The sequence below is a fragment of the Natator depressus genome, chromosome 9 (genome assembly GCF_965152275.1).
Source record: "Natator depressus isolate rNatDep1 chromosome 9, rNatDep2.hap1, whole genome shotgun sequence".
Lineage (NCBI taxonomy): Eukaryota > Metazoa > Chordata > Testudines > Cheloniidae > Natator > Natator depressus.
Window position 1 is genome coordinate 37,098,686 of NC_134242.1, and position 26,642 is coordinate 37,125,327.

At 43.6% G+C, this 26,642-nt stretch overlaps 1 protein-coding gene across 1 annotated transcript in view; it reads right to left on the bottom strand.

The window, feature by feature from the left end:
* The window catches only part of SGPP2 (sphingosine-1-phosphate phosphatase 2), an 84,893-nt gene extending 80,901 nt beyond the window's left edge, over window positions 1–3,992 (bottom strand). The window contains exon 1 of the mRNA XM_074963944.1: window positions 3,771–3,992. Coding sequence (XP_074820045.1) covers window positions 3,771–3,992 — 222 coding nt within the window. The remainder of the gene's footprint in view (window positions 1–3,770) is intronic.
* Window positions 3,993–26,642: the final 22,650 nt, after the last annotated feature.

Consider the following 26,642-nt stretch of genomic DNA (forward strand, 5'->3'; position numbering starts at 1 on the left):
ATTCAACCAATTTAGTTGAAGCAAACCCCTGTGCTGAGACACTTTTAACCAATTTTAAAATCAATATCAACTGAAGGTTGCCCTTATGAATTTACAGGAGCAAGCAAAACAAATATAAACCAGGTTTAGGCTGATGTGTCTACACAAAGTTGTGTTGATTTAGCTAAGTGTTTAAAAATCACACTTTTAGTTAAACTGGTGCAACTTTGTGTTTGAACCAAGTCTTTATTTACTTTCTGTTCTGTTCTCCCCATCCCTCAGCTGATTAACACTTATCGTATATCCATATATCATATATCAACACCTGTGGCTTTTTGACCTGTTAGACAACCTTTTAGTTATGGGGTCAGATCCTCTGCCATGTCAATGGAGTGATGCAAATTTACTTCAATGAAGTTATGCCAGTTCACAGCGACTGAGGATCTGAACCATGTTATCTTTCTATCTCCTATGCAGAAACCAGCTATATTTATCTCCTTTCCCAACACCACTTTTTCTCTACAACATCCCCAGTACTTTGCCTTGTCATCCACCTTTCTCTCTTCTGACATGGTCTTATAAACTGACAAACTTGGCCATGCTCCTCAGATCAGATTTTCTTCATAGCCTTAAAAAAAAAAAAAGATAAAATGAAAACCAGACAAGTTTTATAAACCACAGTATCCCTAGGTGATTTGAAGTTTCAGATTAATCAATAACCCAGTGATCTAAGCATGGACACTATTTCCCCTAGCACCCCTCCTCGACTTGTGCTACATTGATGACATCTTCATAATATGGACCCATGGAAAGGAGGCCCTTGAAGAATTCCACCTGGATTTCAACAATCTGTAGACCACCATCAACCTCAGCCTGGACCAGTCCACACAAGAGACCCACTTCCTGGACATTACAGTGCAAATAAGTGATGGCCACATAAACACTACCCTATACTGGAAACCTATTGACTGCTATACTTCCCTGCATGGATCCATTGATTACAGCCAAGCCCTAAGATACAACCGAATTTGCTCCAATCCCTCAGACAGAGACAAACACTGACAAAATCTTCATCAAGCATTCTTAAAACTACAATACCCACCTGGGGAAGTGAGGAAACAGATTTATAGAGCAAGACAGGTACCCAGAAGTCACCTACTACAGGACAGGCCCAACAGGGAAAATAACAGACCACCACTAGCTATCACATGCAGCCCCCAGCTAAAACCTCTCCAGCACATCAATGATCTACAGCCTATCCTGGAAAATGATCCCTCACTCTCACACACCATGGGAGGCAATCCAGTCCTTGCTTAAGACAGCCCCCCAACCTGAAGCAAATACTCACCAGCAACTACACAACAGAAACACTAACCCAGGAACCAATCCCTGTAACAAACCGCATTGCCTACTCTGTCCCCATATGTACTCTAGCATCATCAGAGGACCCAACCATATGAGGCACATCATCGGGGTTCATTCATCTGCACATCTACTAATGAGATATATGCTATCATGTGCCAGCAATGCCCCTCTGCCATGTACGTTGGCCAAATCGGACAGTCTCTATGTAAAAGAATAAATGGACACAAATCAGACATCAGGAATGGTAACATACAAAAGCCAGTAGGAGAACACTTCAATCTCCCTGGACATTCTATAACAGATTTAAAGTAGGTTTCAGAGTAGCAGCCGTGTTAGTCCGTATTCGCAAAAAGAAAAGGAGTACTTGGGGCACCTTTGAGACTACAAATTTATTTGAGCATAAGCTTTTGTGAGCTACAGCTCACTTCATCGGATGCATTCAGTGGATTTAAAGTAGCCATCCTTCAACAAAAAAACTTCAAAAACAGACTTCAAAGAGAAACTGCAGAGCTACAATTCATTTGCAAATGTAACACCATTAATTTGGGCTTGAATAGGGATTGGGAGTGGCTGGCTCACTACAAAAGCAATTTTCCCTCTCTTGGTATTGACACAGCCTCATCAATTATTGGGAGTGGACCACATCCACCCTGACTGAACTGGCCTTGTCAACACTGGTTCTCCACTTGTATGGTAACTTCCTACTCTTCATGTGTCAGTATATTTATGCCTGCATCTGTAGTTTTCACTCCATGCATGTGAAGTGGGGATTTTACCCACGAAAGCTTATGCCCAAATAAATCTGTTTGTCTTTAAGGTGCCACCAGACTCCTCACTATTTCCACCTTAATTTCAGGAAACATTCATAATAGTAAGTGGCACTTCAGGGAAAGTTTTTACATTTTAGTACATCTTTCAACTTTTCCACATTTGAGGTTTATTCAGGAGGTTATCCTACCATCAGCAAGTGCCACAATCTTTCTATTTGTTCAGACATAGCCAGTCAGCATTCCATCTGTTTTGCAGTTTGTACACAGACAGCAATGGTCTCATTTTCTAGTTTCAACTGTACAAAAAGTCACTGCTATATATACTCCAACATTAGCCCTGTCCATGGCAACAAACAGCATAGACACAAAAAAGCAAATTATGAAAGCAAATCTAAACTCTAGGTAGCAATCAACAAAGAATCTGACTGTACAACTTCAAATGTAAAATTCAGTTACTCATGCTTGTTTTTGAAAGTCACTACCATAAACAGACCTAGCAAACAGAAATTCTAAGTATAAAGTTTATTTTAATTTAGAAAATAGTGTGCAACAATTATACAAGTATATATATAAATTATACAATTTAATATGTACTTATGGCAGGGTAACTACTGACTACAAGAGTCAAGAAATGACACTGTATACCTTGTACCTACAAGAATAAGTCACTGAGAGAAACATTAAAAAGAAAGTTCAATTGTTGAAACAAAAGGACAGATCCTGCAAGGCTAGGCTGGGCATAACTCCCATTGACTTTGCTTAGATAAAGGCTGCAGGTTCTTCCTAAGGATGTCTTGTATTGGGAAATTAAAAATCTTCCCATGTGACTTGCCTTGATTTACTCAAACTTGAATAGTTGTGATTTTTTCCTCACATTGTTTCCCATCCACTTGCAAATGCGCCACCTGTTTCTCCAGGTAAGTTTATAGGAAGGGTACAAAAAGTTCTGATTTTTTTTCATGTAACAATTGCAATCTTAGGTCCTGATCCAATAACTGGAGCCACATGGACAGCTTTTATGCCCACACAGAGCCCCACTGAGTTCAAGGGCGCTGCCAAAATGAAAGTGACTGCAAGATTTAAAGAGGTTACACCCTTTGGTATCAGCGCAAAGTAGAACTGATCCGATAATGGAAACACAACCAGAGCCTCTTTCGCTTTCATCTGAAATGTCATTTTCTAACTTTCTGACTCGCTCTTGCTTTAAGTGACCCCACCACTCCCAACAGTCCCTCAGTGCCTCTTTCCAAAGTTCCCAGGCTCCCAGTAAAGCTTCACACTTTTAAATCATGATGAATTTCTGCATCCACCTACAAGAGAGTAAAGTACCCTCTAACAGCAAAAGGTTATTAAGGAATTCCCCGAGGGGTACACGCCCTCCCACTTTGGCCTGCGGAATAAAGGAGGGGGGAAGGAAGGCAGAGAACAAGATCATTGAAAACACCCCTCCTTCCCCAAGATTGCAAGAGAAATGAGGCAGGGAGGACATGGAAATCAATAAATATCCCAAAGCCAGTGATGCACCAGGAAAAGGAGGGGAGGGAAATGGGAACTCCCCCCCCGGGAAGTGGGGGCATAGGCGCGACGAGAAGACGCCGCCACCCCTCGCTGCTGAGGCTGGGGTGGGGGCTTCCCTAGTCCTGGCTGGCGAGTTACCTGCGGCGGAGGGCTGCTCTTCACACCGTTGGCCTCTGGCAGCCGCTGTCTGGCGGGGCGGCCCCCGGCGCAGGTGTCCCGGGCCGGGAGATGGTCCCCACCGCCCCCGGTCCCCGCCAGCCCATCGCCAGGTCCTTCCCCGGCGGCGGGGAAGAGCCCGCAGCAGCGCTGGAAGCGGGCGACAAGCTGGGAGCTGTGGAGGCTGCGGAGCACCCGGGCCATGCTTCAAGGAAGCGAGCGCCCGAGCCGCCTGCGCGCTGCGGGAGCCCCGGCACAGGCAGCGCCCCAGGCCGGCGGCCGCGGGTCACTGAACAGGTGCAGCCGCCTGCCCCGGCCCCAGCTCCGCCCCGCGCAGGTGGGCCTCCCCCGCCTGGCTCCGTGGCTGCTTGCGGCGTGCCCGCGCCGTCCGGCTCCCCGCACCGCACTCCGGCACCAGGCGCCCCTCTGAGCCCCTGTCCGCGGCACCATGGGGTGTGCGCGCCCCTCTGAGCCCCTGTCCCCGGCACCATGGGGTGTGCGCGCCCTTCTGAGCCCGTCTCCCCCCCCCCCGAATCCCCTCCCCCGGCACCATGGGGTGTATGCTCCCCTCTGAGCTCCTGTCCCCGGCACCATGGGGTGTGCGCGCCCCTCTGAGCCCGTCTCCCCCCCCCGAAACCTCTCCCCCGGCACCATGGGGTGTGTGCGCCCCTTTGAGCCCATCTCCCCCCCGAAAACTTCCCCCCCCGGCACCATGGGGTGTATGCTCCCCTCTGAGCCCGTCTCCCCCCCCCCCGAGTCCCCTCTCCTGGCATCATGGGGTGTGTGTGCCCCTCTGAGCCCATCTCCCCACCAAGACACACACCCCCTGGCACCAGGTTGTGCGCACCCCTCTGAGCCCATCCCCCCCCCCCCGAGTCACCTCCCTCCACCACCATGGGGTGTGTGCCTCTCTGAGCCCCTGTCCCTGACACCATGGGGTGTGTGCGCCCCTCTGAGTCCCTCCCCCCTGGCACTGGGGTGTGTGTGCCCCTGTAAGCCCATCTCCCCCCTCCCGGAGTCCCCTCCCCCTGGCACCATGGGTTGTGTGTGCCCCGCCAAGCCCATCTCACCCCCCACCCTGGCACTGGGGTGTGTGCGCCCCTCTAAGCCCATCTCCCCACCAAGACACACACCCCCTGGCACTGGGGTGTGTGCACCCCTCTGAGCTCTTCTCCCAATGGGACACCCCACCCCCCAGCACTGAGAAGATATGGGGAGTGGTTATAGGCAATTGTGCTAAAATTGAAGTCTTGTGTCCTGGTTGATTCATCCTTACACCTAGATGATTAGGTAGCATCAATAATGGGGGGAAGCTGCCTTCTGGCTGTAACTTGCTAGATGTAACTCTTCCTGGATGAGGACTTGGCCACAGCTATCCATGCTTTTGTCATGTCCAGACTAGATTATTGACACTCGCTCTATCTGGGACTGAACAAGGATGCAATGCAGAGGCTCTAGCTTGTGTGGGAAGTAGTGTCTGCATTATTAATGGTACAAGCTGCTGTGAGCACACCACCCCGCTGTCCCTTTTGAACTCCCAGACTGTTTCCATTGTTCAGCAAAACCTTTGGTCCTGATTTTCAAAGCTAACTACAGGTTGAAGACTGAGATACACGAGTGTCCATGCTTCTAATCATAACCTGCCAAGACAGCTGTGCTGTTCTGGGACTGTGCAGTTTACAAAGCTCCAGCTTGTTAGCTGGAGATAAAATATTTTTGTTCAAGGGGTTTGGCTGTAGAACAATCTTCTAGAGGGGATCAGACTAATCTAGATCCTGACCACTTCCAGAGCACTCTCAAAATCTTCGTATTTGACAAAGCATTTCTACCACAACAGTGATTTAATATACAATACCCAAGCAGGGAGAAAAGAAGAGCATGAACCCCTTGCATTTCACGGAGGAATTTACCTGAAATACACTTACTGATGGATGTTATAGAAAAAACATAGATAGCTGTGTGTGAAAGAGTCCCATGCCACACTCTGACCCAGTATGTCTGCCTCACAAAGATATATCTGTACTCCACTTCTCAGCAGTCCTAGCACCTCTTCACCCCCACCACCAGATGTGCACTCTGCAACAGTTCTGACACTGGCTGGCAGCACTCTGGCCCCATTCTGACCTAGAGCAATCCCATCCCCATACAGGTATGTTAACCCCATCTTCCTCTGATACCCTAGTATCTCCCTCTCCCTGTACAGGCATGTGGATGTTGCAACTTGCACCCCACTCTGGGCCCAGCATTCACCCTTCTCTGCACATGTATATGCAACACATTCCAGCCTCGGCATCTCCTCCCTCAAACAGCTGTATGCAGGTCAGTATCCCTGTGCTCTGCACCAGTATAACATCACCTACATTACACCTAGGTCTGTCTATTCCCCACACTAGCCCAGGGAAATATTGAGGAGAGGGGTGTAGCCTAAAGCTAACCGGCAATTAGGCACTAAATCCCTTTGTGGATATTTGCAGCCTTGCTCAAATATTGTAGGTATAAATTTTCAGAAGAGGCCACTAATTTTGTGTGCTTCAGTTTCTGGGTTCCCAAAACAGAGACACTCAGGGTCTGATGTTTAGAGGCGCTGAGCCACCACAAATCCATCTGCAGTCACTTTTCAGGTAGAACTGCATTTTGAATAGTTTGTGTGTACTCATCTGCTCTCATGATTAAACAGTTCAGCTTATCTGTCAGCATGATTTCCCCTGGGACAACAGCATGGAGTTTCCCTTGCATCATGCAGAAGCAGTTCACGCGAGCTTTAGGGTGCGGGACATCCATTCAGGCATTATTATGTGTAAAAGCAGGTGTTATGCAAATGATTTTTATGAAATGATCTTTGAGGCTGCATAATACTTTGGGTGCATTCATAAATACCTGGGAAAACTGTTTCCCACTGCCTTTTCTCTCTTTAGGACTCAGGAAACCTCTGTGGGGTGGAATATTTAACAAAAGAAATACATCTGTATTTCTCAATTCCAGATATAGGGCCAAATTCATCCCTGGAGTGACTTCAATAAAGTTGCAACAGAGATGAATTTGCCCCATATATTCTTTGACTGTTTCTTCATATTACAGGAAATATCCCCCAGGACATTCCATTCCCATTTTATCCATCAATATGAAAAACTATGTGAAAAGTTGTAAACATATTGGTTGCAAAGGGTGAAATCTCAGCCCCACTAAAGTCAGTGGAAATTTTGCCATTGACATCAATGAGGTCAGGATATCACCCAAACCTTGCAACAACAACAAGAACAAAAAAGAAATTTTTTTTATGACAGATAGATACAGAATAGTTTTCGGTATTGACAGAATGTGACTGGTGGGACAGTTTGGAACAGCTATTTCTTTTTAAAGATCTATTTTGCAGGCACAAAGCCTATATCTATCTGATCAGCCTAGCTAAGTATTTAAATTGTCCTTATCATAATATGTAAATGCCTCCCAATTATTTTCAAATAGAAATAATAATCCTGACATCCTTACCTGATTTTTGTTCAGTCTTTATTCAGCCAAAATGCCCCCTGAAATCAATGAGAGGCTTTCCTGAAGACAGCCAGCAGGATTTGACCCATGAAATTAAAGTTGAGTGAATGAGCTCGTATAAGAATTGCCTCCAAACTTGTATCTTACCTTTGAACCTAAACTTTGTTTGGGCTAAAAAGTATTGGGCTAATATTTATTTATTTTTTAAAAATATTATTTTGCACTTCTGGTTTTAGCTAAAATACTGCAAGGAAGGCTATTGTTATGGTAGTTCAAGCTAGAAGAAACCCAAGAGTTGCTGGATGTTTGTGCTTATGGGAATCCCCGCATTATTTTGCTGCTGTTTTGTTTAGAAGCTTTTCATTTCAGTTCTTCTCTGGTTGGTTGTGTTTGGCTAAGTAGCAGTAGGACTAATTAGGCCACCTGAAAAGTGGCTCAGTAACTCCAGTGCAAACAGGCGGTCTTCAAGAAATATAACTGGAGAACTATTAAAAAGAAAAAGAGAAAAATACATTTATGGGGCAACTACAGAAAGCACAAGCCATTGAAGACCCTGGTAGGCACTGGAGAAAACAAACTGAAGATCCCCTCAGGAAAATGCCTTGGGCGGGAGGGGACAAGCTGCATTTATTTCCTTCCTACCTTTTCAGCATAAACTTTACTCAGAGTCTTTGCCAGCTACTCACTACATTTTCCCAAGAAAGTTTGTGCCAAAGCTCTGCTTTGTTTTAGGAAATTTCAAGGTCAAGTTTACTATTGGTGTAAGTAAATGAACGTCTACCTTCCTCAGTTTCACCTACTTATGCAAGCAGTGAATTTGGTCTATCTGATCTTTGTCTATTTCAAAACAAGACATCATGCATCTTCTTTCCTTTGGGTGTTGGCTACAATTTAAAATAGAGGTGTAGTTAACTGCAGCCATAATTTTACACCCAAGTGCAACTGCAGGTGTAAAATTGTGCTTGCAGTGCTGGAGGCCATTGCTGAAAATGGAGGCTGAAGGTGAAGGGCATAAGGGGAGACTAGCAACTAAAATCAGGCCTAAAATTTAGGTGTGTGTGTGTGTGGGGGGGTGTTTTCAAAAACTCTGTTAAAAATAATGTTTCCATTATTTTAGAATCATAGTGGATGCAATGTTTTGTTGCTAGTCAGTATTCTACTCTATTGTTTGTGACTGACACAAACATTGCAGGGGAATGCATGCATGCACACAAAGTCATGGGCCTGTGGTCCACAGCAGGAGCACCTCTGGCACTGGACTACAAAGGGGAGAGGAACTGATGCTGCCAGGAGATGTTCTCCCCTTTGAGTGGATGCAAAGAGGCACCATTGCTTTGCTCCCTCTCCAGAAAGTGGCTGGGTGGGTAGGAGGGGAACAGGAGCTTCTCTGGGAGTGGCCTCCCTTCCCAAGGGGTAGTGAAGAGGCATCACTACAGAAACCATAGTGACGTGAGCACCATATAAGACTCCGGATAGATAGATACAAGCTGGGCCTTCCCCTGGGTGAGGTGGGGGGAATGAAGAGAAGTGCATCCTCCTTCAAGTCAGTGCAGTATTGGAGTAATGGGGGAAATAACATGTGGGGTTGGGTATTAGGACTTGCAAGTGGTATGTCTTTATGGGTATCTCTGTATGTGTTTTATGTTGTGTGCAGGCAGAGAGGGAGGGGAAAGGCTGCTGTATGAGTGCTGTGCATGTTGTGGTATGGAGTCTGTGTGAGTGTTATGTTGTGTGTCTGTGTGAGTGTTATGTTGTGTTGTACTGCCTGCATACAAGGGGTGGCATTTGTGTGTGGTGTGGAGAGGCTTACCAGCGTGTAGGATGTGCTGTGTTTGGAGAGGAGTGCTGCTGAGGGTATGGTCAGAAACATAGTGTGGCATGGGTTATAAACTTATACAGAAACAGGAAGTACAATTTAGAAAAAAAATTGAGTGGTACAATTCATTTACCAATAAGCATTTTCTCCCATTCCTAACCCTAATGCACAGCTCTGAACAGCTAATCACCGAGTGCTCTAATAGATGGAGGGGAAGGTGTATGGCTTCCAGAGCAGGGCATGAACATCGACACTGGAAATTTTCAGCATTTTTTCTACCATTGGTGTGACACCACTGCAGTTCTACTTGTGGTAATGACAGTGGAAGTGCTAGTAAATACACTGGTCTCGTGCAGTTTTGCTACTATGTTTTCTTTCGATAGACCAACAGTGGCAAAAATGCTAGCTAAAACCAGTCCCATGATGTCACTGTGCTGTTGTATGAGACAGAAATCACTACAGTGAGTAAATAAACTCTTTCCATTTGCACAGAACTCAGCATATAAATAATTAATATTATGAACAAGGAGAAAGACAAATCCAGAATTTCAGTCTAAGTAGTAAGATAGGTAGGGAAAACTGGTTTTTAAAAATATGTCAGATTTTCAGAACTTTAGAGCACCCCCAACCTCCATTGAAATCAATGGGAGCTGCAGATATTCACACCTCCGACAAACAAGTCCTATGTGTAGGACTATCGGCCACCATCTCCAGTTTAAGCACTGTGTTCATTAGACCTGATCTAAACAGGGTTAAAAACGTGGTCAGATTTACAAAGTTATTTAGGTACTTAAAGATGTCTAGTGGGAATTACAAAAGTGTCTAAGCAGACTATGCTGTCATATCCTATGTGCTAGACCATACACTAAGTAAATGTATTTTAGAGAAAAGCCTTGATAATGAAAACCTCACCAGTGCTGATTTTTCTGATGACGTAGCTCCGGTTTGTCAAATCAACAGCTGAGCTAGCTCATTGGCAAAATTTGGCCTGCATATTAATTGGGGTAAATTCTTCCTATCAGTGATTTTGAACATCCTGCAGGCTCTAGCCTCTTAGTGGGTGATCATCCAGTCGAGATGGTCAGTGATTTCGCCTCCCTCAGCTCTGCTGTTTATAAGATGGGCTGCACTGAGAAAGAACCTGAAGCCTGCATTGCAAAAGTGCCATCAGTAATGGGGTGCCTCATCAAGAATGTTTTTTGTAAATCAAACACCTTGATAAATAGAGGAAGCTGAGGATATATAATGCATCAGTGGTCAGTATCTGACTGAAAAATGCCCCCTTGCTGTCAAGATGAATGAAGAGATTCACTTTCTAAATAAACAGGTCCCACTCTCTCAGATGGTTGCCCAGTGCTCTCCAAGGGGGTATGGTCGTCTGCTCCAAATGCCTACCAACTTCCCTGTGAGAATCATCTTTGACTTTGACCCAAGGAGAAAGCAGGATAGAAGACACACATCCTGGAAGACCTAAAACATGATAGCTGTGGACAGCATCAACAGACACCTGTCCCTCACAGGAATTTTACTCTGTAACACACCAGATTTGGCTTAGAACAGGACATCATGGAGTCACATAATTAGGGCCCTATCAAATTCAGGGTCCATTTTGGTCAATTTCATGGTCACAGGATTTTTAAAATAGTATATTTCATGATTTCAGCTACTTAAATCTGAAATTTCAGGGTGTTGTAATTGTAGGGATCCTGACCCAAAAAGAAGTGTGTGTGTGTGTGTGTGGGGGGGGGGGGGGGTGACAAGGTTATTGTAGGGGGTGGGTTGTGATACTGCTACCCGTACTTCTGTGCTGCTGCTGATGGTGGTGCTGCCTTCAGAGCTGGGCAGCTGGAGAGTGGTCGCTGCTGGCCAGGAGCCCAGCTTTGAAGGCAGAGCCACCACCATCAGCAGCGCAGAAGTAAGGTTGGCATGGTCTGGTATTGCCACCCTTACTTCTGCACTGCTGTCTGCAGAACTGGGCCCTCAGTCAGCAGCCACCACTCTCCGGCCGCCCAGCTCTGAAAGCAGCGCAGAAGTAAGGGTGATAATACTGCGACCCTCCTAAAATAACCTTGAGATCCCTCCCCCCCCCGCAACTCCCTTTTGGGTCAGGACCCCCAATTTGAGAAATTCTGACCTCCCCCATGAAATCTGTATATATAAGGTAAAAGTACACAAAAGACCAAATTTCATGGGGGAGGCCAGATTTCATAGACCGTGACAGGGTTTTCATGGCCATGAATTAGGTAGGGCCCTACACATAATGTATTCAGTGGCCTCTACACTGTCCAAGAGACAGTAGTAGAACTAACATAAGCCAGTTATGCGCCTTACCAGCTTAGACACTTTTGAAGATTCCATTATGCACCTATCTGCATCTTTGAGCACCTAAGTACCTTTATAAATTTGGCCCATGCTGGTTAAACTGGTGGTGGAAAGCAGTAGCCTGTACACACAATGGCCCCCAATGTTGCTTACACCAGAGAATTTTAAAAAAAATATTTCTAATATAGACAGGACTGGAGATTTGTACACAGAACTCTTTTGCTGGAGCTCTGAAAGTTGTTGTTTCATCACTGTAAGATTTGCTCTTGTTTTTATTCTTTTTATTTATTCTTGTTCAAAGCAAGAGTAGGGATACTTTGTCCTTATTTTGGAAAAATCCTGTTTGGTGCTAAGTTCCTGCTAAGTCCCTCCAATTCCAACTGTCATCAATGGAATCTGAAGATGGGAAGCATTGAATAAATTGAGGGGGAAAAAACTTCGAGATTTGGTCCAGACTTCTCATGCATAGTACAAGATTGTCCATTATTTAGAAATGAAACTGTCTTCAAATGTATTAAAAACAATATCATGATGGAGAACTAAATCCATGGCACGTCTGAAGTATTAAAAAGAAGTTAATGATATATTACCCAGATGCAAAGAAAACTTTTAAAACTGGAGAAACTACCTCTTTTTAGTACCTCAGTATTACATAAATGGCCAGGCAGAGTTCAACTAAATATTCACAAGGAAAAATCACCTTTGGGCTGATAATAAGCATAAAAGATTAGAACTCAGTGGCTTACAAGAAACTACTTCCTTAACTATAGCTAGTGTCATTAGTGTGATGCGATACAATTTTGCCTCCAGCATCAACAAAGCTAACAGCTTAGTACAAATTCCAGAACTGGGGCAGATAATGATGATGTAAGAACTCAGCTCAGTTTTCAAATACCAGCTTCAGCTTGCAGTCCTGGCAGTCAGACAAGTCTTGTTTTGACTTGTAAACTAAAAAACCCACAATATTTCAAGGAGAATAAATATGGATGCCAAGATGCTGTTTGCAGAGTCACATTTCAGACAGTAACCGTTTTATCAGAGACGATAGTCCTTTCTTATAAATATCAGCCAATATCCAATCCAACCAGCACCATGTTCTCCGGATTCAGTAGCAAGTCTATAGTTTTCGGTTGGGTGAAACCTCACTGAAGCTGTTGGCCATAACAGCCCTCCATTTAAGATAGTCATAAGACATGATTAAGCTACTTTATGGAAATAGGTAGCTGAAACAATAGGAGCACTGCCAAAAACACAGGCATGCGGCATGGCTTGAGTAGAAGCTGAACCATGTAGGCAAAGAAGTTTCCTTAGGGACTGATATGGCAACTGCAGAGGCTAGGGCATTGATTAGTAGTGGTGTGGGTGTGAGAGAGGGAGAGAAAAGCAGGGCAGAAGCACAAGAAAAAGTAGAAAGCCAAGGACAACAGCCAGAACAAGCACTGGGAACATGGTCCTGAGGAAAGCCTAAAAAGAGAAAGCTTCTTGGGCTAAATGCTGGCTGGAAAGGGGCTTGGAACCGTGAACGAAGAAAGGGTCTCCTGCTGTTTTATTTCTGCTGTGTTCAGTGAAACAGGACTTTGTAAATAAGCAGGGTTGCATCAAAGAAATACTTGACTCCAACATCAGCTTCTTCTCCTAACTAAACAGCCCATTAGACCCTGAATTATGGCTCGCTGCTTGGATCAAAAAAGGGTAACACTATCAATTGTGCACAGAAGCAGTAGAATTGTAGATTTCCAAAATAAATAGTATAAACTAAAATATCTGGGGGTTCATCTGGACATGGACATGTGTGCTACAAATAGAGCAACAATCAGCTGATGTGCTTGACAGCAGGCCCGGATGAACAATGTACATCAGATGCCTTTGTTTAGCACTAGAGAAGAGGGCTCTTTTATATCTTTCCTGTCAGACACAGCATGTTGTGGAAAATTTGGCACTGTGGAGCTAGAGTGCACTAGTCTGGGCACCACAGACCTACTTCTGAGGGGTTTTGGCCTTGACCAAAGATCATCCATTCATTCTTATCCTGAGTCAAAGGTCCAGATTCAAAAAGGAAGCAGCCTCACCAGCCCACATCTGCAATGTCCTGTTATCATAGGGCTGCTAGTTGGAATTCACTTCATGCTTTTGTGACTACGTCAAGCTTGCTAGTTTTGGGAAGGCAGTGCCGCAAGCACTGTTCAGCTAGCAACTCCACTGCTTCGTCATCTGATGAAACTTATTCCCAATGTTGAATTTAAGGCAATATTTTGAAAGAGCAGAATGTTCTTTTTCCTTACTCTGGAGAAATAGTCTGGTCCCTTTATGAACAAGCATTTTGAGGGATGTATACACACCTTCACAACATGGTTAAAACAAATTTTCTCTCTGAGCTTTGTATCATATCTTTTCTTTCTCCTCAACTCTTCTGTATTTCAGAGCCCCACTGTTCATTTTTGAATCTTTCTTCCCACAGCTTGATAGTTTGTATCTTAAAAGTATTTACATGTAAAAAGAACATAAGATTTTATTATATACTTTTATGACCACAAACCCTGAACACAGTTTTTATATGCCTATTATAGATTTCTTTGGTTTATATACCTGTTAGGCTATTAAGCACATACATTTTAGGTCTGCCAAATCTCCAACTAAAGTCAGCGCCAATACTCCCATTGAATTCAATGGGAATGGCATGGGGTCTTTAGTAGTTTATGCAGAAGAATTGTAGAGTTTATAAGATGAAAGATGGTGTTTAAAGTAGTGTGAAATTTAGTGGCTGCCATTCACATGGGAGTGTGAACCTCTGTATTTTCATCCTCATGTATTCACACTTCTTAAATATAACTTTGAGCTTCTGATTTAAAGAAATCCAAATCTGAACAGAAAAAGTTGATGAAAAACAATTTTCTATGAAAAATATTTTCCATTTTTTGCCCAGCTCTGTCCAAATCTCAAAAACTAAACACAACCAGAACAGTTCAGTTTTTCATGTGTACGATGCAAAAACCATAAATAGGTCCAATTCTTGGTGAATCTCTTAACAAGTTTGATCTCTGTTTTCAGCAGGTAATGACACAAAACCAGGTTGGTTTAGTAACAAAAGTCTTGCACAACTCTAATGGGTCTCAAACCTGCATACTCTGTGTTATGCTTTTTCTTAATAACAATAAGCAAATCCTTTCTGTCACAATGTCCTCTCTTTTAGATTAAGAGAAGAACAAAACAAGATAGGAATAAACTAAAATCATCATGATCGAGCAACAGAGTTTATGTCTCTCCTAAAACTGAACTGAACACAATGTGGCTGCCTGTCTCTGCAAAAAGTAGAGTCCTTAAAAGTTTTAAAGGTAAACAGGAAGTAAATGTGTATTATATACATCAAACCTAAACCTTGCCTTGCAGGTAATATTCAGTGAACCTGAGTTCCTGAGTTCCCCGGAGACATCTTTTGCAGTATCTAGCCCCTATCACTGGACACTCACAGAAATTACCAAGTCCACTGCCTCCAAAGGGACAGAGCACACACCAGTCTGTTAATTTAGCTGAAGACCCCACTTTACTTTAATTCACAGCACTGAGATGGTCTATAGCACTGTTTATCAACCTTTTTGATACCAGGGACCAGCTTGCTGCTTTCCTAAACTGTTTCAGGGAGATCTCAGGGACTTGTGCAGTCCATGGACTGGTCATTGAGAAACACTGGTCTATAATAAAACTAAGAATAAGTTTATTAATAAAGAACATAGATTTAAGTAATACTGAGCAAGAGAAAAAAGAGGCAGATATGGTTACAAACAAAACAAAAATAACATGCTTTCTAGTGTCTAATACTTAATGCCAAAAATCTGCAATCTTTGCCTAAGAACCTTTCTCACTTACATCAAGCTATCAGCATCTCCAGTCCTTTAGGCTGGAGGATCCACCATTCACAGAATCAGAGGGCACTGATCCCTTTGTTCCCTCAGTGGTGGATAACAAAGGAGTCCCCTTTCTTCCCTCTTAAAGCCTTTGAAATGTATCCATTGGAAAGTAAGCCCAGACAATGTTCCTCTCCCCTGCTGCTTGTTTTTCAAGGTGTAGGTGCCAAACCCCTTCTTCATCCTCTGGTCAAATTGCTTCCTTTTTTGCCTTGATCACTTTGTTTACCTTAGATGCAAATGTACTTTCATTGTTCTTTGCTTGTAATCAAGCCATACCCTTTTCTCATCTGTCTGTTAGCTTGATCCGTGCCAGCAGGTAAATCCATATTCCTTTATCTAGAGCAGGCTTCTTTGTCAACTGCCTTCAGAACATATTTTAAGAATATATTTCCAGCACACAACCCATACATACATCACACAATGATATTCATGACCAGCATGTTGCCAGATATCATATGATCCCTTACAAGACACTCTTTGCCTAAATATTCTGACAGTAGTTTGTTGGGTGCATCCTTTGCCATTGGGCATAAAGGGGCTCTTCAGGTCACACCTCCCCACTGCCTGTTCAGGCTTGGCCCTGCCACCTCTCCATCATGACTCAAATTTGAGTGAGTGGTGTTGAGACCCAGGCACGTGCCTACGTTGCCTGTGCCTTAATCTGACCCTGAGTATAATAATTCTTGATATAATTTTATTATAAATACACATTATGTATTTGGTTCCAAATTTTATTTTTAGGTAACATTGGTCCAAAAGCAGAGTGAATTGTAGAACACAGCGAGATGAAAGCATCTTCATGAATTGCTAACAGAGCATGCGTCAAAGCTTCTGCCTGCTGCAAATTTATCTGTCTTGGGTAGAAGTAATTAACTTTTCTGTTTGTAGTGTAAGTAACCAGATAATGCTATGTAATTGCTTATGATTTGCATTGCTTAAAATGGGATTGCTAATTTCCATTGATGATTAGCATAGCATTTAAATAATTACTCTTCACCAAATGATTTTAATTTTACAAGAAAGTTGGGATGGTTCAGTTTCACATAACTCTAATACAGAAATTCCTACACATTTTCTAAGAGTGTACAGCTATCCATAGGATGTTCTCAGTGTTTGTGGGAAATAACATATGAATTTAATGACAGTGTCATAAGTAATTATTGTCTTATCCTCGAAGAGAAATACAGATAATTTTATGCTTTTAGAAATGTCTCTAATAACTACACCATCTGATTTGTTTCCAGTTTCTGTCCAATCCCACATCTTAACCTGTATCTCAGAACTCTCTTCCTGGATGTCTCAATCACATTCTAAGCTCAACCTGAGCTAAAACTGAGCTCCTTCTTGTTCCACCTTAGTCCTTTCCTCTTCCTCCTTTCTCCCTGATTTATAACCAGAGGATCATTTCCAACCTTCCTCTTTCATTCTCCCCACACATTCAAGTTGGAGCCAAATCATGCTCCTTCTCCCTCCACAACATCTTTCTCAATAGCTAAAACTCTCATTCATTTCCTGATCATTTCCTGCACTGACTATTGCAACCTCCTCCTGGCTGCCTGTCTTGGCACCCATATTGCCCCTCTCTAGGCAGCAGCCAGCGGCGACTTTTGTCTTGATGTGCTTGGAACCATGTGAAGTGATTCCTAAACTCTTTCTTTTAGTGGCTGTGATGTTGTCATTTAGGCAACTTGTCAGCACTCAAACTGCAGGGGAATACCACAGAAATGCTGTCTTGGTCAAGGCTAATCTCCTGGAATAACTCCTTTAATAGTTCTAGGACTTGGATTACACTCTCTGTGAGACTCTTGTGAGATGGAAGCAGGAGGATGGTATAAAGACAGTGGGAATTCAACCAGATCACAAACAGCTTGGACTAATTGCTTTTGTTTGCTGTGCAGTTAGGGGATATTGGAGAAGGAATTCTTGAAACGGGTGATCAGCTTCCAGCTAATCATAATCAAGTTCCCCATGAATGGTGGTTCTGATACTGCACCATTAACACAGAATTGCAGTGTGTGAGTGAAGGAGCTCAAGATGTACCCACGTGTTTGTTCTGTTGGCTCCATTCTCTCTGAGCACCACATGGATGCTAATAAACTGCCATTTATTCAGCATGCTGAGAAATGCCTACAAAGTGACAGATCCTGGGCAGCTGCTATTGAAAGACACACAATGCAGCACCTCTTGTCTTCTTATGAGCTCTTGTCTTCCCAGAATGCCGTTAAATGCTGGAAAGGCCAGTGTTGCTTTGTGTCCATATGCCAACAGTAAAGAAATAGCATTTTATGTGTGAAAGATATCAAAGATAAAACATTGCTGGCAAAAATTTGTGGGAGGGGAGCTGCTAATGAAGATCCGCTACTTTCACAAGCTCCACAAAAGTGTATGACTTCCACAATGGAAATAGGTTGGTCATCTACAGACATTAACTCACCTGGAGCAGTGTGGATTTATTTTGTTCTGGGGAAGTCAGTTTCCTAAGGCCTCCACTGGGTTGCAGAATCTTCCATAGTTCTTTAAACTGGGTAAACCTCGGGTTTGATTACTATTCTGAAGATACGTTTCGAAGATACCTGCTTGTCTATGTCTCCCTCAGGCAACTCCATGTTTTCTCTTGTGTTGCCCCTTATACTTGGGAAAATCATTCTGTCAGCATTATATAGCTGTAACATTACCTGTTTTAAAATCCCTCCTTAAAATCTATTTCTGCTGTGAGTCACTGTTGTCAAGCATTTGTTATCTGACACTTCTATTTCTCTGTTTAATTATGTCACCCTCCTTCCTTCTTCAACCTGTTTGTCTGTTTGACCACCAGATATATCCTGTTGGATACCTAGACTGTTAGCTCTCTGGGGCAGACACTGTCTTCTTTGTATGTGGCCTAGCACAATAGGGCCATGAACCTTGATTGAGTTTCCTAGGTGCTACCATAATACACATAAAAACTGTAATAAATAATAATGAATAATGCTGGATTTTTGCAAAGTATCTTGACAAACCTCAGGGTGCCTGATTTCTACATGGCTAATGTGGTACAGCCTGACACCAGGTTGCCCGGGGAGATTGTAGATATAAATGCTGTGCAGTCAACTTTTGCTGAAGAAGGCCCTGGAACTGCAAAAAATTCTACATGAAGCCACGTTGACTTACTGGGACACCGTGTGTGTGGGGGGGCATTCATCCATGCAGAGCTCTTTGCAGGATTGAAGACAGGCTCACAGGGCCTGATCTTTACTCTCTGCCAGAGTAATGTAAAGGGTTCTTTGTGTACATGAGAGTCAGACCCACAAAGAAGATCTCCCAAGCAATACTCTGCTTTTTTTTCTTTCACTGTGTACCAAGCAAAGTAGAAGTAGAGAGCCTCACACAAAAAAACTACCTCGTTGACTTCTTTTGAATAGTGATTGACCAATCACAGGACTTGACAGGTATCACTGACATATCATTGACTTATTTGTATTGCAGGTGAGCCCAGAGCTTAGACAAGATTTGGGTCCCACTTTGCAAGGTAGTATACAAACATAAAATAAAAAGAGTCATTGCTCCCAACAACTGATTTAATTAGGAAAAAGATGTAACAAGATATAATTTTTTTCAAGATTGGGACCTACTAGCCTGCAAATATGCCCTTTGACCCTTGTATAAGCCACACAAAGGCAGGACTAAGTCCATAAACCAATTGGGCTGTTGAATTATTTTTTTACTCCAACTTTTGTTCCTACTGTACATATTACTTATCCTGATTTTGGAATGCAAAAGACATGTTTTTATTTTTATTTATAACTAATATTTTTTAAATGTTCGTGACTAATATTTTCATTTGTTCTGAAAATCTTTTACCAGCAATACTGTAATTCAGAGATTTTATTTTTTGTTTGCACACACAAGATTAGTGTAACTAATATTTTTAAACCAACCCCAAAAAACGTTCAGTTGATTCATTTAAATGAGAGAGCATCGCAACGCTCTCTTTACTTTTCATTCTCAGAAAAACAGGCAGCTCTGAAGCCGCCCACATTACAGATGTCATCTTAAAACAGCCCATAGCTAGTGACTTTCAGCTTTCTGTTATTTGCAACATTTGGACTTTCTTTGAAAAAAATTAAAATCCTCTTCAATGTCACTGATCCTGTTAAAAAAAATCCCACATGTCAAATATTTTTTTGAACACTGATAGACTATTTGGCAGTAAAAAAATTTTTTCATATATATGTAAGGAAGGTACTGTAGGAAGAACTGGTCATTAGCAAGTCTAAAAATGTCAATCTTCGTCTATTAGGAACAACGTAGATCATCCAATTTGATTGTTCATAATAAAATATCAAATGAACCATACAACAGAGTAAACCTTGTCTACGTTGGGAATTTGCCCTGATTCCAGCAAATGATAGCCAGCTAGCACTGTAGCTGGACTGATGCAGCCCACATATGTAGACAAGGAAAGCTGTGATTTTCATTGGTGTCAAGAATGAAACCAGGGTAAGTGCCAATGTTGCAAACTGCAGCTTTTCTTTTCTTTTCTACACTGGGGCTGCACCAGTGCACCTCTTTCAGTGGCTAACCATTGATTGCTGGAATTAGGGAAAATTCTCAATGTAGGCAAGGCCCGATATATTGCCTTCCTTTTCTAAACACAGTTTTGCATAAAATGACATTACTCATACCTCTGTAATTAGTGGTTGAAGTAAAATAGAGGGAGGTAGGGGATTTCCTTGCCTCTTCCATCCCCCTCTCTGATAACTGGTCCTATGAGAGTTGTCTGTTATCCTTGGTTCATAAAGATACTTCCAAGGAGCAAATGTTTTGCCTTTGGAATGCATTTGCTTTCACCAAATGGCAGGTATTTTTAGGTTTCAGAGTAACAGCCGTGTTAGTCTGTATTCACAAAAAGAAAAGGAGTACTTGTGGCACCTTAGAGACTAACCAATTTATTTGAGCGTAAGCTTTCGTGAGCTACAGCTCACTTCATCGGATGCATACTGTGGAAAGTGTAGAAGATCTTTTTATACACACAAAGCATGAAAAAATACCTCCCCCCACCCCACTCTCCTGCTGGTAATAGCTTATCTAAAGTGATCACTCTCCTTACAATGTGTATGATAATCAAGTTGGGCCATTTCCAGCACAAATCCAGGTTTTCTCACCCCCCCCCCAAAAACCCACTCTCCTGCTGGTAATAGCTTATCTAAAGTGACCACTCTCCTTACAATGTGCATGATAATCAAGCTGGGCCATTTCCAGCACAAATCCAGGGTTTAACAAGAACGTCGGGGGGGGGGGGGAGTAGGAAAAAACAAGGGGAAATAGGTTAGCTTGCATAATGACTTAGCCACTCCCAGTCTCTATTCAAGCCTAAGGTATTTTTAGGGTATTTGCTGGATAAAAAATACTACCAGATTCCACTTGCTGGAGCGTATCACCTCTCTAATGTGTAAATTCTATCTAAAATTAAATAATGTCAGCAGTTCAGTAACAATCCTTATTTTTGATCATCATAGCAAAACTATTTTCTCTGTATCAAAATTTGGCATATCAGGTCTCTGCCAAGAGGCAATTTACTTTACTAAATCTGGGGTGATGGGAGCTGTTTCATCCTTTTTTAAAGAAGGATGAATGGTCACCATCCTGCTTGCACCAGAGGGGAAGTGAGTACGCTGGGCCAGTATGTATAGTATTGCATCCTGGCTTGTGACCCAGACAAGTCGACCCCGCACACAAGCTGAAGAAGTGGGATTGCTCAATATCATGCTAGCACCACTAAACTTACAGAGCTATTGTCTATTCACAGCTGTACTTCCAATAGTGCACACCAGGTAAGTGGGCTTGCTACCTATGTGATTTGCATTACATACCTGATATGTTGATATGACATGAAAACAAAGGGCTTGGAGTGTCAGTTGGCTGGTATATGGAAGACATTTATTGTATTATTCCCATTTATTTGTATACAACTTTAAAATAATTACAGGCACACATTCTTTGCAAAGACAGTGGCAGCAGCTGGAAAGGAGCAAGGCTTTGAACCATGATTGCTCATCAGTCACCAGGTGAGCAGGGCTTTGATGGAAGTGGCCCCTTCCATCCTTTTGGTTCCTTTTAGTGGCTGGAGAGCAGCCACAGTGCCCCCAGGCAGATGGGCCCTGATGAAAGAAGCACCCCCCAGCTGTTTCTTGCATTGACATCTACAAATTCAAGCCATGATTGAGACTCAAGGTCCAGATTCCTATTATAATGAATCTAGAAAGCCCCTTTGAATTTCAAACCGTTTTTGACAAGTTTCTGGTATCTTACTTGAAGTTTTAGATGTTCAAATAGATAAGACAAGTTTGTAAAAATAAATAAACACTGAAATGCATTGGATCAATATTTTTGTGTAAAACAATATCTCTTGTTGAGATGTTAGAGGAGAAATGGCTCTAGGTTTAGAGTGCTATATAGGGCCTTGTGGCAGAGGGATGAGAAAGGGCAGATTGGAAGGGGCTGAGAGGAAGGATAGCTTCCAACACATTATGATAATCCTAAGGAATAATTTCCACACATTTGGTAATTTCCTCTTAGTCTGAAGGTCAGTCAATACAGACACATTAGAGTCACCAGGTGGCCAACTGAGGCAGGAGCACATGCAAGCTCAAACAGGCATGGGCTAGAGTAAGAGCAGAAGCAATAGGCATATTCCCAACAAGATAATGGTGTTGAAGAAACTAGAGAGACTGTTTCCCTTAGGACCCTATATATCTGCTTTGGAATCACCTGGATGGGTTCTCACCTGGATTGGCTGAGCCCTGGTTGGATTGCATGGGGCCTAACACAAGACATGCAGGTAATTGCCTCTGATGACTCATCACACTCTCTGGTTCAGGGATGACTCATCAGGCTTAAGCAGGTTCAGATGCAGAGGTAACTCAGGGCTGGTCTACACTATAGTGGGAAATCGATCTAAGTTACGCAACTTCAGCTACATGAGTAACGTAGCTGAAGTTGACGTACTTAGATCTACTTACTGCGGTGTCTTCACGCGCTCTCCCATCGATTCCCCTTGTGCTTCTCGTTGAGGTGGAGTACCAGAGTCGACGCTAGAGCGATCGGCGGTCGATTTATCTCATCTATATTAGACACGATAAATCAACCCCCACTGGATTGATTGCTGCCCCTCGATCTGGCCGGTAGTGTAGACATGTCCTCAGGTTTAAACAGGTTTGGGCTCAGAGGCATTACAAGACTACAAAAGAGTCACATGCTGTGTCTCACAGTTTGGTATATGTGCTAATCCCTAAGAGGTTATCTGTGAGCTAACATGAACAATTAATTACCTCTTTCTTTTGTTGTGGTTGAGAAAATTGTTTAAAGGTTGTTTTTAAATCATTGCCATGCCAGATTTGTTTTCTGCTGGTTTCACTATCTGCCTATTAATCTTAACCTTAATGCTGAATGGTACTTTAACCTGACCTCCCATTGTTTTCCTGAAGTTCTGCAAGTGAAAAAAACACTGAGTGCATGGCCAGATCCTATACTCTACATTTACACCTGTGTGAGTAACTCTAGTGACTTCAATGAATTTTTTGTGGGCCCAACTTGATGTCATTAGTGGCATAATTATCTCATATGCCCTTGCAGTTATTTGCACCCCCAAAATGCCAGGTGCTATGTGGGAGGATGTATATAAAACTCATGGACTAAATACTCTTCAAAGAAAATAATCTATCATTCAAGTCTAGGGTGTAGGAGACTCTCCCTGACTCTGCTGGGGCTACATCTTTTGCTAATTATTGGAGAATTTTTCTTTGTAACCTTAGAAACCTTAGTTTTCACTCCCATAAGAAAGTCATTCCAATTGTTAATTTGGTTTGTATTGGGGTATTTAATATCAAATCAAGCCTTTAGAAATAAGTTCCTGTTCTTCATTTCAGATATGAAATTTAGTAGGCTATTATAGCAGAGTATGCAAGGAATGTACACCAAGTCTCTGATCAGATGTCCTTCTCCATCCAGAATTATAGTCATTCTTGGTGGGGGAAGGTTGAAAAGTTGTTCTGACATTTATTCTGGCAATTTGCTGCCCCTTATAATGTTGGGGTTTTGTTAGCTATGTCAGAATTGCTAGGCTTGTCTAACAGAATCAGAAGCACATTGTTACTCTTGCTGAACATGTGTTGGTTTTATAAAGGGTTAAAAAAGGTTAAATTAGTAACTTCCATAAAAAAGTCATACACTTTTATAAGGGTATGATAGGGTGTACCAGGCATTCACTGCCCCCTCCAGAAACCCAACTGCCTTCGTGCATCCTGGCCCCAGGAAGTGTCCCTTTAAGGAGAAGGGCAGCAAGTCTGGACCTCCAGGGATTACCTAGCAAGGCCTCCCAGGGTCAGTTGCTGGTGGAACTAGTGGCACTTGGTCCTCCAGAGACTAGAAGGGCTGGGAGGAGACAGACAGGGCCGTCCTTACCCACAAGCAAAGTACGCAGCTGCTTAGGGCACCAGAAAATTTGGGGCACCAAATTTCTTGGTGCTCTGCGCAGCTGCGTGCTGCTCCAGCCCCTGCTACGGCTCTTCCTCAGGGCCCCCACCCCTGCTCCGCCCCCACCTCTTCCCTGCCCCAGCCCTGCCCCCACTCTCTGAGCTCTGCAGCAGCACCGGGCCTGCACTTTCCAGTGGTGGGAAGTGCAGTGACCTGGGCCCAGCCGCGCTACTGGTGAGTGCTGGGGGGTGGTTCCCCCCTGCCCGCCAAGCCAGTCCCCCCACTCCCCTCCCCACAGAGGCCTGGGGCCCAGCCCCACCCTACCTCAGCCCTCCCCTCCCCCCCCGGGGGGGGGCTGCGTAGGGCCCCAGAATATCTGGGGACGGCCCTGGAGACAGGGGCCAATCAGGGCCCAGCAGACTAGATAAAAAGGTGGGGCGGCTTCTATCAAGTGGCAGTTCTGGATGAAGCCAAGAGGAAGGACCTTCCCACTGCCTTAGCTCAGGGAGCCAGGTCTGGTCAAAGACTGAGTGCACTTTGCATTTAGGTCAGTGAGAGACTTTTGATTCATTTTGTGAACTGTAAGGCTGAGATGGGCAGTCCTGAGTTAAACATTAATTGGACTTCTGAAAATTGGGAGAGCCAGTGACAAAGGGGTGAAGCAGTGTTTTGTTAATAGTTATGTTTTATGGGGAGCAGCATGGTCTGGTGAATTGCCCAGTGGATTGGGAGACAGGCGATATGGGTTCTAGTCACAGCTCTGACACTGACCAGCAGTCTGAACTTGGGTCCATCATTTCACCTCTCTGAGCCTCTGTTTCCACTCCCACCCTTTGTCTCTTTCTGTTAGAGCTCTCAAGGCAGGGATTGTCTCTTATTATGTTTGTACCATGCCTAGCACCATGGGCCTCTGATCTCAGTTGGGGCCTTTTTCATTATCATAATAATAATTTAAGATCAGTCACTGGAGAATATTTCCACAGTAAATGGTTTATATATATCTTCTCCTGCTGGTCTTTTGTGATGTTTTGGGAGTGGCGATCAGGGGATTAATAAAGTTATATCAAGCCATTATCCTCTACTGATGAAAAGCACAATATAGGGGGTATTGGTAGTAGTAGCAGCAGTTTGATCCAGATCAAGGTGGTAGTGGCTGAGGGTATGTCTTTGCTGCATGGTTAACTCAGGCTTTTACCTGCGTTTTAGCCCAAGCCTCCCTACCGTGCACACAGAAATACCTCTCAGGCAGGTTTGGAGAGGCTTTAAGCCTGAGCCAGCCTACCTGGTTGAGGGTGTGTGGGTTAGAACATGAGTTCTGGTTTAATTTGGGATGCAACCTGCCCTCTTCGCAGTACAGATGCAGGTTAAATCATGTGGGTGCTGTTATTCCTCCAATGCCATTTCCACAGTTCCTGCACAAAGGACAGACAAGTTCTCCCACAACTGACTGGGAAAGAAGCCAAGGGTACATCTACCCCGCAAAAGAAGACCCGGGCCAACTGATTTGGGCTCGTGCTCTGCAGCTAAAAAAAGTCTGTGTAGATATTCGGGCTCAAGGTGGAGCCTGGGCTCTGAAACCCAGTGAGGAGGAGGGTCTTGGAACCCTGGTTGCAGCCTGATCCCGAACATCTACATTGCTATTTTTAGCCCCACAAGCCAGAGTCAGTTGACTCAGGTTCTGAGACTTGCTGCTTCAAGGGGGGAGAGGGTTGCTGAGTAGAAATAACTCTAGAGTGTTTCAGCATGAAGAACTATGGGATACACCCACAGACGTACGAGTGAGTGTAGAAACCATGAACACACAGTAATGTTGGTAGGGTTTTGGTGTGGGGACGCTTACCTCTGGGCTAGGCTAACCCAGGTGCTCAGGCCTATCACTCAGATTCACTGTGCAGTGAAGACATACCCGAAAGGTTATCACTGTCTGATGATTGCTTAAAGGCAGAGGTGAAACCTTAGTGGTGAAGTTTCCACACCAGCATCATCACTGATACTTACTGGCACTCTTGTTGGCCAGCTCAGCAAAGGCTAAGGACGCCATGGGCACAGAGCATGAATCCTCTATTATGTCAGATTCTTCCAGGTCAGAGTATAGGGAGCCCAGCACTGTCACTCCCTGTGACCCTTCTCTTCTTTGGATAGACAGGATTTTAGTCTTCATGGTTGACCATCTTTTACTTTCTGTGGTCACTAAAAATGTGTTAAAAATAAAGCATTTCAGACATAGGCCTCAATTAACTAACCTCCCCATAATTATTTTGTGAGATATTTTCTAAAGACCCTGTGCTCCCCTTTATGTGTGCGAATAGAAGGGAGTCAGCCCTTGTGGAGGACAATGCATTATAAGTAACTGCAGACAGTGTCAAAAGACATTTGAATGGCTTCCCCACAGGGTAATCCAGGAACAGCCACAGTGAGACAGGAGGGGCTGACAACATAGCTGGTGCAAGGAGCTGTACTGTCACTGGGCTGCAGGGACCTGGCATGGCAGTGCAGAGACTTCAACACTTGCCTTTGGAAGGTCCTGTAAGACCTGCAGACTTGCGGGAGAGGGACACACTCCCTAACCTTTTGGAGGTGGGGCAAATCCTGTGTCTTCATCCGACCTCACAACTGAAGTATCAGAAAAAACGCAGCCAGGTCAAACTTCTGTGTGTGTATGGGGGAATGGGGGGGGGGGGGGGGTTCTCTATGCAGACGCTTGTAGAGTACAAAGATAGTGAACTTCTACAGTATAAAATAGGTTCTCAGAGGCTGATCCAAAGTCCATTACAGTCAAAGGAAAGACTCCCATAAACTTCAATACGCTTTAGATCAGGCACTCAGTGCTTAATCCATTTAAAATAATTTTTTAATCTGGTATTTTTT